The 13,933-nt window shown below is 43.4% G+C and overlaps 1 protein-coding gene across 1 annotated transcript; it reads left to right on the top strand.

Annotated features, from left to right (window-relative positions):
• LOC110974644 (homeobox protein HB1-like) lies at positions 1 to 11,896 on the top strand. Its single transcript, XM_022226447.2, has 2 exons — positions 1 to 899; positions 9,230 to 11,896. The coding sequence occupies exons 1-2, from the start codon at positions 392 to 394 to the stop codon at positions 9,553 to 9,555; spliced, it is 834 nt and encodes a 277-aa protein (XP_022082139.1). The 5' UTR covers positions 1 to 391; the 3' UTR covers positions 9,556 to 11,896.
• The last annotated feature ends 2,037 nt before the right edge of the window (positions 11,897 to 13,933 follow it).

Below are 13,933 nucleotides of genomic sequence, written 5' to 3'. Positions count from 1 at the left end.
GGTTCGCCAGAATGGCACATCGACAACCTCTTCACAGATGCACACTGTGATAGGTTTCACAACGAGTTTAATTAATACGCACCCGGTTCAGTGGAACCATTGAACGGAACTCTAGTTCCAGTCTACTGAACAACAGCGCACCCGGGGGAATGTGAGCGTGCAAGCTGTAGCCTGAATGAAAATGATTGGCTGAACGAGGACACACTCACTTCTCTTAGATGTGAATGGCACCCGTTGAAATAAATGGATCTAATGTGACTGGATCACATTGCATTAGCGTAAACTTTCCTGACCACAACGGACCGTATTCGCCTCTCGCTGCTCACACGTTGTGATATTATAATATTTATAAACATTGCAGTTTTTCCAGAGAGAGTTTAGTGTCGCAGTCATGAATTCCAGTTCGTATTTCGTCAACACTTTGTTCTCCAAGTATCAGCCGGGGGAAGGGTTCTACCCGTCCGGCTATGAACTGCCGTCCTGCGCCTACAGCAAGACACAGAAGACCTCCTACAACTCGGGCAACCTCGGCGGGGGGATGAACGGCGTGTCGAATCACCACCAGCAGCCGCCGGGGTACTTCAGCACCCCGGCCACCAGCGCCAACGCGTTCCACGGGTCCTATGAGCCCCACAGTGTCAACGCTGCCAGCAACGTGTACGGCACGCTGAACCAGAGCGCGGCCTCGCCCATCACCTCGTGGGACGCCCGGCTCCCGTCCTACGGCACCTCCTGGCCAGGCAACACGGCCGAGTTGGACTCCTCGTACAACTTGAAGGAGCACTCAGGAACCATGGGGGTGTTCTCACCGAGCTCACAGTCAGATGTACTCAATAACAACTGCCACAACTCCATGGTTTCAGGGAGCAGTTCAAATTTCCCCTGGATGAATGTTGCAGGTGGGTGTTTTTTCATCATTGCACTCTCGAAGTTGTAAACTGATGTTTACAGTGTTGCGAACAGAGGCCTATGTCAGAAAATTAAGATCCTAACTAAGATTAAGGAAACACATTTGTAGACAAGCATCATTTCTTAAAGATTTGATTGACGATGTATTTGTTCTCCGTGTGCCAGCAACTCATTGCTTTCAAAGGTGTCGATAATTCGGTTCAGTATGGCTGCATGGTTCGACTTAAGACAAACTGATCCTGGACAACTTGCCAGGGTTTTCCAACATCAACTATGGACTATCTACATGTATAGACACGGACCCTCTACTCAATGCTCCGAGTTCACTTTATTAAGTTGTGGTGCGCATGCTTCACATACACATCTGATCGAATGTGGTACTCTACGGCAAAGCGACAATTACAGCAAAAATGCATCAATTTAAAGTGGACTGTAACATTTTATCTCATATGCTGCGAGTATATTAATAAGATTGATTCACATGTTCTTTTAAGCTCTCACCAACTAGCAATCTTTCGGTGTAATTAAACTTCCCAATAATCCTTCATATCGCTTAATTAGGTCTGGACTCTTACCCTATGACCTGAATCTTGTGCCAACTCTCACTACGTGATCCACTTTCTATCCATACTCCTGTCATGAAGAATTAATTAATGGGCAAATGTATAACATAGTAGACCCTGGCTAGAAATTCCTTCGGTTTGAAAAGAAAGGTCGCTTTTATCCGTTGATAGATTTTGTTATGTATCGATGAAGTGATGATCGCGCCGAATTTATTCAGAGGACAAAGTCAAAATGTTTGACGTCCAAGCAAAAAGAAAATGCCACTCGGGGAAATTGGATTAAGAGAGGTCACGCGGCCTGTCTAGTGACAAATCCCGCTGAAAATACGCGAGGAGTGATGAATGTGCTCCCCTTCTCGTGGGTGGGCATTGGCGCTGGTGGTGCGCTCCGTCTCTATTGCATGCACACCCGTGTAGTGCAACCCCATCCACCGTCGACAGCCCTCTACGCGTAGGGCAGTTTTGCCTTTTTTACGACTCCATAAAAATAACAGATGATTAACCCCGAGGCCGCCAGCAACTGCATAGTACCGGCCTGAGTGATGGAAATACGGCTGGAGATTTCAAGGCGTACAAGGGGCTTGGTTGGTACAGTTGGCTCTCTACGTTTGATCGGCATGTACCACAAATTGTCCAAATCAACCTGTGCTTGAAAGTGAAGATGAGACGAGACTTCATTTTTTTCCTATACATGTAGTGCCCGAATTTATTTCCCTCATTACCTGCAGTGTAGTCAATCAGACAAGGAAGAAATCTAATCACCCCAGTAAGTCCAACTTGGAAATTGCTTCGCACCATTTGCCCTTTCTTGAAAGATAAGCATGAACAGTTTATCAAAAACATTGAAATATCTAACGACGTTAGTGCAACGACAGATAGTTGAAAAAAAATTAATGTTACTATAATATCTTAATCACGGTATCAACTCGGCACAAGAAGTGAGGATGGTCGAAGTAACCTTTTCCGTGACTGATATTGATGGGTAAAACCGACAGACGAGACCATTGTGAGTAAATTTACGACAAGTGATTTGCTCGTAACGCGGTCCATTGCTTCGTCGTCTTAGTAATTAGAAACTGCGGATCACATCGTTATAATTACACTGATCTTGTCCGAAAAAATCCTTCCGCAAAATTCTGCATGCCATGTTATTTTGCGATTTATTACTCGGTGAACAATGCGACTGCAGTTGGTTAACTTGCAGCATACAAGTGCTCGCAAAGAGGTTCACTATTGGCCGGTAATGGTTGTTACATTTTTTATCATCTGTAACAGAGACCCAATAATAGTGTCGAAATGTTTATTGTAGCGGGTCAAGATCATTTTGCAACCGTCAGAGCGTTGGGGTCGAGTACTGTAGAAATTGGATTGCGATCAAAGTGATCTTAAATGGTGAAATAATTTTAATTTTCATGTCTGATTTAACAAAATGTATTTTTCCTTTATTCTATGAAGTCTTTGTTACATCATTGTCGAATGGCTACAATTTCTTTAAGCTGGAAGAGAAGCCAACTATTGTAATCCACTCTTGAAGAAATTTGGACAAAAAGGTCAAAAGCGAATGGCGAGAAACTATACCGTTGTTCTAGTTGGTAGCCAACCTGTAATTTAATCAGCGCAGAGGAACAGATTCTTGGTTGTCATAATTACTGTGTAAGTTGTAGACGTGTACATATTTATTATCCCACTTTAATTGACAACCATTTTGATCATGCCTTCACACACATCTCCGATACATGAGCGCATTTCTAGGACAAGTTAATATCTGAATTTTTTTCGCGGTTTGTTAAACGCGACGCAGCGTGTGCTTGAGAGTTATTTGAAGTGTTCACATTTAAATAAAGCTCGCCAAACTCGTCATAAAGTTGTCTCATCGAAATGCATAAACCAAAAGTGATTGCTATTCTGTAATGCACATCCTTGATAGACCCGATACTGCTGAGGGTCTGCGTCTCCCCCCCCCCCTATGTTTACATATGCTCCTTTTACCACTTCATTGTTCGCCCTGACCGGATATTTTTGTCCGGGTGTGGTTTAGCTCATCACCACAATAAATACCCATGTTATATAAACAGTGATTTACGGAAGCCAGCTCTTGGCCCGCCTCGAGTTTGTCAAACGCATATCAACTTCATGATTGAAGGATAAGTCGGCTGTCGAGTGGAGACTTTAGCTACTGTGCTTATGCTTAAACCGGCAGCTTGTCGACTGCGGCTCCACTTTAAAAGATATCCGGCTCGGTATTACTGTAAATAGAATTATATATTACCCATTCTCGTTTGTAATAGTATGCATAAAATGAATATATACACGAAGACGAACTTCACTACATGTACATGTAACTTACATCGAGTGTGGATTACGTTTTTTTCTGACTATTAGGAAATAAGAAACGAGGTACACCAGTGGCTGAAGCGAACACAATGTACACCCGTGCTTATTTACAGTTTGAATTTTAAAAAGGCTATCTAGCATGTTTCTGTATGCTCGATAAAGAAACGAAGTACAGGAACGGTTACCAGTCTGATACCGACCTTTGGCCTTTAAATAAAAATAGTTCAACACAGTTTAGAGACCCTGAGCGAGTAATAAACATGTATAAGCAGAATTACTGCAATCTGTTGAGGAAATTGAAGTATAGGGGAATTGGTAGCTAACATCGCCGTTGACGTCGTCACTTCAGCTCGCTTTGCTTCTCGCGTTCGCACAAAGAAGAAACAGGCTCTGGCGCACAGAACGACTGGAACCTAGACCATGGAACACAGAGGGCGTCAGTAAACGCTGTCCAAAAAGAAAAAAACTCAAGATTCCCCGCATGCAGCAGGATTGCCGAATGCTAGTGATAATAGCTGTGATTCCGGGGGGGGGGAGCTTGAGTCCCCAGAGATTTTTAATTAAAATAAAAAAAAATCCTGAAAAACCGAGATACAACGTACACATACACCTGAATCTACACTAGCTGAACTCGGGTATAGCCGTATTCTTCCCAGTCCCCGCGGCGCAACCGGGGTGGGGGAGGCTTCAGTGTAGTGGGGGGAAGGGAAATTCCGGTCCCAACCACCGCCCACCCTCCAACTACAAATGTTGGGTACGAAAGTGGGAAATGGTTAGTGCTATACTCGGTTAATACCTTGTAAGGCCAATGTCCTTCCCTCTCCAAAGGAAATGTGGAACGGATAGAACAGTCCTTATGAACATTGTGTCTTCCCTTCGAGTAATCTTTTCCAAATGGGTTATAGATTAAGAGCAAGTTAAGAGGTACGCCGGGCGTACCTCTTAACTTGCATACGGGGGCGTACTACGCCCCCGCCTAAGTCCTCTCAGGAAGAATTGCATCAGAGTCAAGCTTCCATTATTTGAAGAAAACGATGAAGACCTAATCGTATTTACTTTCTATCCCATGGCTGGTGACTGCTAGGCGAACAGAATTGTTTGATCTGACCGTTAGACAGGCTTATTAAAAGATAGCAGTAAATGTACTTGTAATTTGCTTCGTTGGCAATCATATTCAGTACACGTCATTGTTTTGGATGGTAACTCATCAACATTCTCCGTGCTGTTGAGAGTAAGAATAAAAGCCTTACTAGAGTTAGAACAGGGTTTCAAAACTGGGTCACTGAGAGCGTCACTTGTGTATAGTCTGACAACTAGCCTTCCCATACCCCTATCACTCAGACAGAGTTCGGCTGGGCACTTCAGACAGACTGTTGCACAACTCCTGAAGTGTTTACTTGACCACTGTCATAAAACAAACGTCGCAGGGTTTTCGGTGATTATTACTGGGCAGTCGCCCGCGCGCTAAACGCTCAGATTTGGCGCCACGTCCGGAAAATCGGATCGGTCCGTAAATTGTGCCGAGCTTCCTAATGCCTTGGAAACCGCTTGCGGACGGTGAAGGCGACATACAGACCTGAATTTTCTTGCTTGGAGGTGCCAGTCGAACGGTTTAGTATCATTTCAGATGAATATATCATTCCTACTGAACAAGGTCTTCTGTTGCGTGTCATGTCAAGTAGTCTACTTTTTGTCGCCCGTTCAGACATTTCGTGTGTTTTTTTTTAAAATACCGCCAGCGTATGTGATTTGAATCTTCAACAAAGCCAAAGGCTTGTTAAGAAGGAGGGCAGAACTTGAGTTTTGTGTCATTCACTGTCTTTAGTCTGGAACGGATCAAATCGTGTGTGACCCTAAAGGATGGGATATTTTTTTTTTTTTGGTTCTTTGGTTCTTTTTTTTTTTTTGCTTTTGAAAGTGTTCGGTTTGTAATACATGCCTAAATTTGGTCCTGTTCAGTGGCTGAACTTGTGTGATTACGTACAATTAACGGATTGATCGAGATAGTATGGTACTATTAAATTATTGCACATGAAATTAAAGCCTTAATTCATAGCAATCACAAATTGAACAACGGGAGAACCGCACTGAAAGCTGTGATAATCTACCTTTAAATCAACGAAGAGGGGGTTTTTAGGGGGTCCCTTCTTTGCTCTGTTTTAGCGTTATGATACTTTAAGTAAACAGTGCCAATATTTTGGCTACACAGCACCGTTCTGCCCCACAAAGGATTACTGTATACCGGTACACGTACTACACGTGTGTTTTTGTTGAACGATGGATGGATAGCAGGTTGCATGTACCCCATTTCACTCAATCTTTTCCATTTCATTTCGAGCCTTTGCCAATGTTCACGATCTGCACCTATGGGAAGCAAATCACTCCCTCAAAAAAACCCCGTGGTTCACTTGCCAGTCCGTGTCCTGACCAACAGCACTGTGTATGACATCCGCACGACGGAGCCTCCACCGGTAGATACAAACGAATTCCAGTCAATCGTCCGGTAATCAATATTGCATATCCTGACTTACTATCTCATGGTGTAAACTTGACCAAGATGTCGTTTCCGATGAGGGGTGAGACACCGGAGTCTTACGCCGGTATTTCCCGTTGGTAGCGGGGCAGACAGACCGGCCTGTGACGCCTTGTGCTTCCCGTTGTTTTGCCAGTGGTTACTGGGCTCTGTTATCTGTGCCAAGTTTCTAAAACAAGACCCAAACCAGGTTCTGGTGTTGTTGCTGGTAGTTCATGTCATGTGGTTTTTTCAAGTTACTATAAACTCTAGACAATTGTGAATGGCGGGTAAAGCAAGCTAACAGGGGCTGCACTTCCATAAAATTTCATTTGCAATGAAAACGACTGGGTGATAGGTGACGTAAAGGCAAACAATAGTTTACAACAATTCTATCTTTTTTACTAGAATTTAATTTTTGTTTAATAGTTGAATAATTTCAGTGTTACTTGTTGCTAGTTAGGCTTTATAGCGTACCTTTCACACATGTCACTTGAGTTCGTTTTAGGGATTTGCACTCATATAGGGAATCGTATGAAACTTAATCAGCAGTCTAGCACATGCAGTGTATGCAAGCCACGTTCACAGAACGCTTTGAGGTCAATCACACTCCCACCCGAAAACTGACCTAAATTTTAAAACAAGACCACTCGAAGTCAACATGAGGCCAGTATTCTCCAAATTGTCGTGGTGCAGAGGCTGGTTTTGGCCTTTAGGAAATGGTCAGAAACGGGGTATAGGCCTATGTGTTGTGGTGCTCCTGACCTGAAATGTAGTGAAGTCGACGATACTTTCTCACATTCAGAGGCAATTTGAGAATAAATTTAAGAGCCTCAAGCCAATGTTTCGATCCATAATTGTATCTGAACACTGAAGTGGAAGGGGTGGGGGTGCAACTCCCACTTAGGTGAAACTTTCCATGTGACACGCTAATATTAATAGAAGAAGGTTATTTTCTTAATAAAGTCCATTGAGGATAAATTCCGCTCTGCGTTCAGATTCAGCAGCCATGTGGAGACTGGTACCCATGTTGAGATTGGTACCCCAATTGCATATTTCCACGGGGCGCAAGCTTTAACTGAAAGGGGCAGTTTTCCAACTATCTATGACGAATTTTTTTAATCGTTTCTGGAGTCTTTTAGGTAAATCAGAGGCTATTTAAATACGGAGCCTAAGAAAAGACCACAGTTACAGAGCAAACTAACCAGTTCTTCCTCGAAAGATGCATCCTCTTCGTTAAACTGGTTAGCAATGATGAAGCAGTGACAATGACATGTCTGCTCAAAATAAATGTCATTCATAAAGGTTGTTCATCGGTAAATGCCCGCACAACAAGTCATCGAGCTGAGACAATCAATCAAGCGGTATGAATCGAAGAACACTGACCAGGGTTGATAAATGCACCCTCCTAGACTTTTAATAATTCCACACGGTTGTTTCAATCCACCTGTGATGTTGTCATCTACCGCAGGTTGCATGAGCGAAAAATCCCATTAACAAAAAGTGCCGGTCAGTCCCATACTAAGCTGGGCAGCATATAGCATTTGTTATAAACGAGCAGAATAAGATTTGCTCGGTGTCAATAAAACAAAGGCTTTACCTGGTCGGGAGGTGAAATAACTAAGGGATTAAGTTTGAGGTTAATTAAGTTTTATCCACTACCCTATAATTTTTTACCAGTTACTTCTTAGATGACAAAATCTTACAGCACTAGTCTACAGAGTAACAAAAATACAAAACAGTGGTTTAGAAAACTTTATCCCTAACGTAGCGGAGCAGTATAGTTCCAACTGAAAACAGAGATAATGGCAAGACAGCTATAAATATTTTGACCCTTTCTGAAAGTGAATGGTTTTAAACAGCTGACCAGCATAGGTATTTCTTATTAAACGTTTGTTGTGTCCCATCAGCTGTCGTATTGTAGTCACGACGCACGGACGACTTTGTTGTTAGTATAATTTGCGGCCTCTTTGACAGCCATTTTGGTCAACAAACGAAACTCATGGAAAACGGAATTTGGTGCATAATGGAAAAAACTAATCTGTACAATGTTTTAGATGCATTTCATGGGATGAAAACATCATCAACGCACACTTATTCACCAGTGTTCGTTTCGCCCTTTAAACGACCCATGGAATATGGCAGACGACACATGCCTTTATATAGTACAAGCTTCTACCGTAAACATCTATTGTTGCTTTGAGATGTAATCCCTTGATCCTAAATTCGAAGAGTCTTTGTGTGGGGTCCTCCTGTGACAACCCAATCTGCACGGAGCGCTGGATATCCATTACGTGTCCGGAGTCGCTGGGCTGCGGAGCCTGGCGCCTGTCCGCTCTCTGTGCTATTCAGGTCCGAGGATATGGGTCTCCCAAAATCTTTTAGTTCATCCGAGGTGACCCCCCCTAACTTTATTCGTGTATAACCAAACCTCTCGTTTGTCGGATGCGACATTACTGATGAGGGAGACGCGGAATTCGAACATAAGATTGCCACATGTCAAATAATATCTAAAATCCTCCAAAATAGTCCAGATAAGTTTAGATGGGGTTGTGGAGCAGAACTGAGCCTATATACGACTGCCCGTACAGCTAGAAAGTAGAAAGACACCTCGCCTATTCCAAGGAGGTTTGAAGTTGTTTTGAAGGATATCGAAATCCCAAGTGACAGTTACGAGTGACCCGTTGTAGGTCAAGATTTGCCCAGAATAAACCTCACTGCGGACGTTTCTTGTTGAGGTGACTGGATAGAGTTGAAATAGAGAAGTTTGGAACTGTCCTATTCACCTTGTTATATAGGTGCCCTGATAATCTATGCGTTTGTTTTCCTCTGCTGTCGCACAGTAATTCGCTGTTCACTTTTTTCCTGCAGACTTAGCTTATGAATTTGATATTTTTTTGTCGTGCTGCAGGCACTGTTGCCGGCATGGACGTGGGCCGTAAGCGCTGCCGCCAGACGTACACGCGTTACCAGACCCTGGAGCTGGAGAAGGAGTTCCACTACAACCGCTACCTGACGCGACGGCGGCGCATCGAGCTCTCCCACCAACTCGCCCTAACCGAGCGCCAGATCAAGATCTGGTTCCAGAACCGTCGCATGAAGTACAAGAAGGAGAACAAGAAGGAAGGGACGGGCTCGCCGGAAGGGGAGAAGAGCGAGGCGGAACTGGGCGGCGTGACGGCCCGGATCCCCGGGGCCGAGGAGAGGGGGAACGTCCACGGTGTCGGGGACAAATGATTCCAGAATCTTGGAAAGAGATCCGAACGGTTGATATCAAGAGGCTTGGCGTAATCTCTTGAGGCTGTAGGGAGTTTACACCCAGTATACGCTGCCTAACAGTACTCAAGTCTGCTCAGTGAATGCATTTTGGCAACCTCAGCACTTGGCAGGAAGAGGTCAACAGGTCAGATCCCTGAAGACCAATTAAAAAAATGTAATTATCGCCTAACGGCTACGCCCCCATTTGCCGTATTAACTCCTAGTCAGTGCACGTTTGCTGTCGCTCCTGCTCAGTCAAATGAACTGCTTTGATATTGGTGTTAACGGTGTAGGTTGTCGTGCTAATGGTGTCATTTCGAAAGCCTTTTCTTCAAGCTGAATGCATTGACCAAAATGTAGAGCAATTCCAAGTTGCATTTTAAAGATTCTTTCTTTTTCAGTGAATTTCCCAAAACATCCCTGCGGAGGACACTTTATCAAGCCACAGTTTTACAACTGTTCTTCAGCTGTGCAGAGCCCAATCTTACGTACTCTGAGCTTCTTCTACATTTGTGCAGATTTATAGTGCACCGTCTGACAAATTGGTATCAAAGAGGTAAAGTTCCTCCAAGAATCTATACGAATAGAAACGCGTCTGGATGGGCTTTCACGCAGTATAAACCAGGGAATCATTTTTCATTTTCTAAATTGGACACATGGGACAACGTAGCCCTTGATTTTATTAATTTTGCGTTTATAATAAAGTCTGATGACGTGCAAACTGACTACAGTTTGGATGAGACCCCCCCCACCAACAATAGATAGGCGCAACCTGCACTGCGCGATGGGCCCAAGTCAGATGCTGAAGGCTCACAGCTGCCGCCTGAACCTGCGCGAGGCTCACGGCCGGTCACTGGTCCCACGTCTCGTGGAAGGTCAAGAGTGTTATGTCTTTGCCCAAAGAGACATCCCGCCCCACAACAGCTGCGTGTGTTTTGAGGGTAACACGTGATCCGGCCATCGTTCACACAGCCTGTCGACGTTTGCAGATCCGGGAGGGTAGGGGCATATTTGTAGCGCTATGGTAGGGGACAGGACCATGCGCAAAGAGAGGCAACTTTTGTGCGTGTAATGAAGGGCGATGATTTGGACTATGTAATTTCTCTTCCTTTCTCAGAAAGGTCAACAAGGTCGCATTAAAAACTCGCATTTGCCACCCCTAAAACCAAATGGCCCCAACCCTAAAACTGTGTTCTTTGCCTGTCTATACTTCAACATATTCCTCACAAAAGTAAAATTGGATTTGTGACATTTTTGCGTTTATGTCTTTATCAATCCTCTTGAAACCTACATCTCAAAAACCTGAACTCTAAATTTAAAAATCCGATTGCAGTGTATAAATGATTTAAAGTTTAGCCAGCAGTAATTTTTAACGATTTTTAAATACCTAAAGTCAATTGCCGTTCGAGACCCAACTCGAACCTTGTGGAAACAAAGTTCAATGCATCACGACGTCAATTTACATTGAGTGATAGCTACTCATGACGAACCCTCTTCGGCAGTCTCGCATCTTGAGTATGGTGCAGTTGTGGCGAAGATTCTCGGCCCAAACATACCTTAACGAAGTGTATTCGAAAGTTAATAACCTGCCACCATACTAGGGGTGAAAAGGATGAAACTTTCCATTGGCTTTGTGTCAGGTGACAGCACATGGCTCACACTGTTTGGAACTAATGGAAAATTGAATTACGATTTTGAGTATAAGGGGAATTACATGTATGTGCTTAAAGGAGAAGTTAGGTTATTGTTTTGGAGAATAATTTTCTTTAAATGAAAAATCCTTGATCCCAGTGGTATTTGAGCTGTGAGTTGACCCTCCCTCAAGCTGTGATTTCCAAACTCATCTTCTCTGACATCTTGAACTTAAAGAGAGAATCACGTCACTTATTCGAACATCTGAAGAGTAGAACGCGTGCTTTATTTTTGATGTAATATTTAATTTATTAAAAAGTATCTCCTTAGACAGTGAAAGAGTACAAATCTCCAATTATTTACTTAATTCCTAACAGTCCTATGTAGAAACTGTCCAGAATGTGGAAAGTAGTGGTTACCGTATGAAGATTTTTGTTTCTCGGCCAAGGAGCTAGCAAAATTCCTTGGTAGAAAAAAATCAATGTTTCCATACTGCTCATGGCCGTGGTTTTTGAAGGTCGAGGATAATGTTTCAATGGTGTATCATTTTGTGTCTTTAAAGTTGCGTCTTTATACTGTTTCAGCCCGGAGTGTTTTGTAAATAATGTACATATTTCGAGCGCTTTAAGTTCTACCTTGTCTTTCTATGGTGACGTAAGTGATTTATTAAACACTTTGAACAATTAAATGGACATTATCAGGTTGTTTATTCTTTGTCGCAACCTCCAGTACTATAATCAGAGGGGGAAAAAGCTGGAAGCTGGAAGTTGCGGTACCCCGTGAAGACAACGAGCAGATTCAGTTCGAAAATGCGTGAAAAGACCAAACAGTTCTACAAATTAACAGGAGCGTGGGACGCAGTATCCTTTAGTAACGAAGGGAGATAATAAACATGTAGGAATGTAAACAGTTATCAGAGAGATGGTCAAACGCCAACGACTTTTGATAGGGGTCGTGACAACGCAGAGTCTGACAAAAGAACAAACAAGTCAAGTGACTCCAAAAGTTCAACTGGTTCGCAACAACATTAAATGTCGAAGTTGGGTACAATTTAAAGACCAGTTTATGGCTTATTGTGTGGAGAATCTCCAAACTAATGTGCAGGGACATTTATAATAAATGTATGCGCTAAGTCTGGTGTCATGTGTGGAAATCGATCTGGTGAGAAACCAATGTGCTCTGAACACATATCAGAACGCAATGTACATACAAGAGAGAACTGATCATGAAAAATGTAACAGATACCTTCAAGACTGCGTATAAATACCAAACACACAAGTAAACAAGCTAGCCAATAAACAAAAAACAGAGAGGCTAACGAGTAGGCAAATCAATCAACCAACCAACGCACAAGATCCAGCAAGCATTCCAGGGAGACTGAGAGATTTGCTATGTAAGTCCAAATGCAGCATGAACGTGAACTGATGGATTAGAAACACAAATCAAAACTTACTTGATGCTGTCCCTAGCCTGATGGAGTTAATTCATTCAACAAACATAGCATTTTATTCCAGTAACCGACTTAAAAACAAACGAACCTAAATGAACGTAACGTAAAAACAATATCTGAATAGGGCACCAATTCATCTTTAAACCGGATCAGTCGTTCGAATTAAGATCCATGTAGAAAAGGAAGCCTTCGAAGATAACTAGGCCTGCGTATCTAATCTTAGACTTTGGTGTTATACAGTACAAACTCTAATCGATATCTGGCATGGGATTCTTTTTTCTCTCTCAGACTGACAACCATGCGTCGAAAATAGGAATAAGTTTTGATAATTTCTATTCCGTGTTGAGTGCCAAAGGAAACAGACGTTATGAACGAGGTGATTTTTATACCGACATTTCTGTGACGTTTGTGGACTGTTGTTTTTGTTATCCCCATGTGTTGTGGACCGAGGCGACGCGCGCTTATCTGGAGTCTAAAGTGCCTACTTCGAACTTGACACATGGAAAGACACATAATAGCTTTGATGAATATATTTGCATAAAACATAAATCAAACATGCTGAGCCAACAGCTTTATCTGTGTCAATACTGTGCGCGGGTCTCTCGATGGGCGATCAGCCTTTGTAGCTGTCCGCACCCCACGCGGCGTATCGCCTGATAATTGCAGATAGGTGCTGGAGGGTGATGCTCACTTCATTTTGGATGTTCGATTGTGTGTCGGTGGCTTTGAAGTTTTTCCCCCCATCACCCGAATCTTTCTGAGGGACACCCCGCCGAACTCGACCAGACAAAAGTACAGTGCGCCAGGAGAAACCACACTGATGGTAACACCCCCCCCCCCCGAATTGGTGACGGGTTGTGTCATTTCAAGTGCGGTTCTCCTATCTCGCTGCGTGCACGTACCCCTAAATCCATCACGACAAATCACTCACGATCACGATATGCCAGCGATATACCTTGTTGTTGGCATGATTTCGTTCCAGATCCCAACCGCATGGGGGGGTGTCAGAAATGTCAAGAGAGGACGGGACACCAGCGAACAATGGCAGGGGGGCTGGCTGGCACTCTAGATACGGGGTTTCGCTGAAACCCACCACCCAAAATGGATACCTTTACCGAATCTCACCTCCAAGGTTCGGTACACAGATATCAAATGATCCGGGATGGGAGGGGGGACAAAACATCGCCCCTCCCACAAAGTGGCGATTTTGGGTGTTTTAAAACAAAGAGAGGGGACATCTTCCAAATCTAAAATTAAACAAAATCCACCTGAGGA

Source organism: Acanthaster planci, linkage group LG08 (assembly GCF_054643075.1).
Source record: "Acanthaster planci isolate LZ-2023a linkage group LG08, COTS_SCS, whole genome shotgun sequence".
NCBI lineage: Eukaryota > Metazoa > Echinodermata > Asteroidea > Valvatida > Acanthasteridae > Acanthaster > Acanthaster planci.
Note: the sequence above shows the minus strand (reverse complement) of the source record. Positions and strands in the feature narration are given on the sequence as shown.

Bases quoted from the DNA above. Each gene is read 5' to 3' on its own strand.
- LOC110974644 (XM_022226447.2), top strand. From the start codon at position 392: ATGAATTCCAGTTCGTATTTCGTCAACACTTTGTTCTCCAAGTATCAG. The intron at 900-9,229 runs GTGGGTGTTTTT...GTCGTGCTGCAG, and splicing joins CCCCTGGATGAATGTTGCAG to GCACTGTTGCCGGCATGGAC.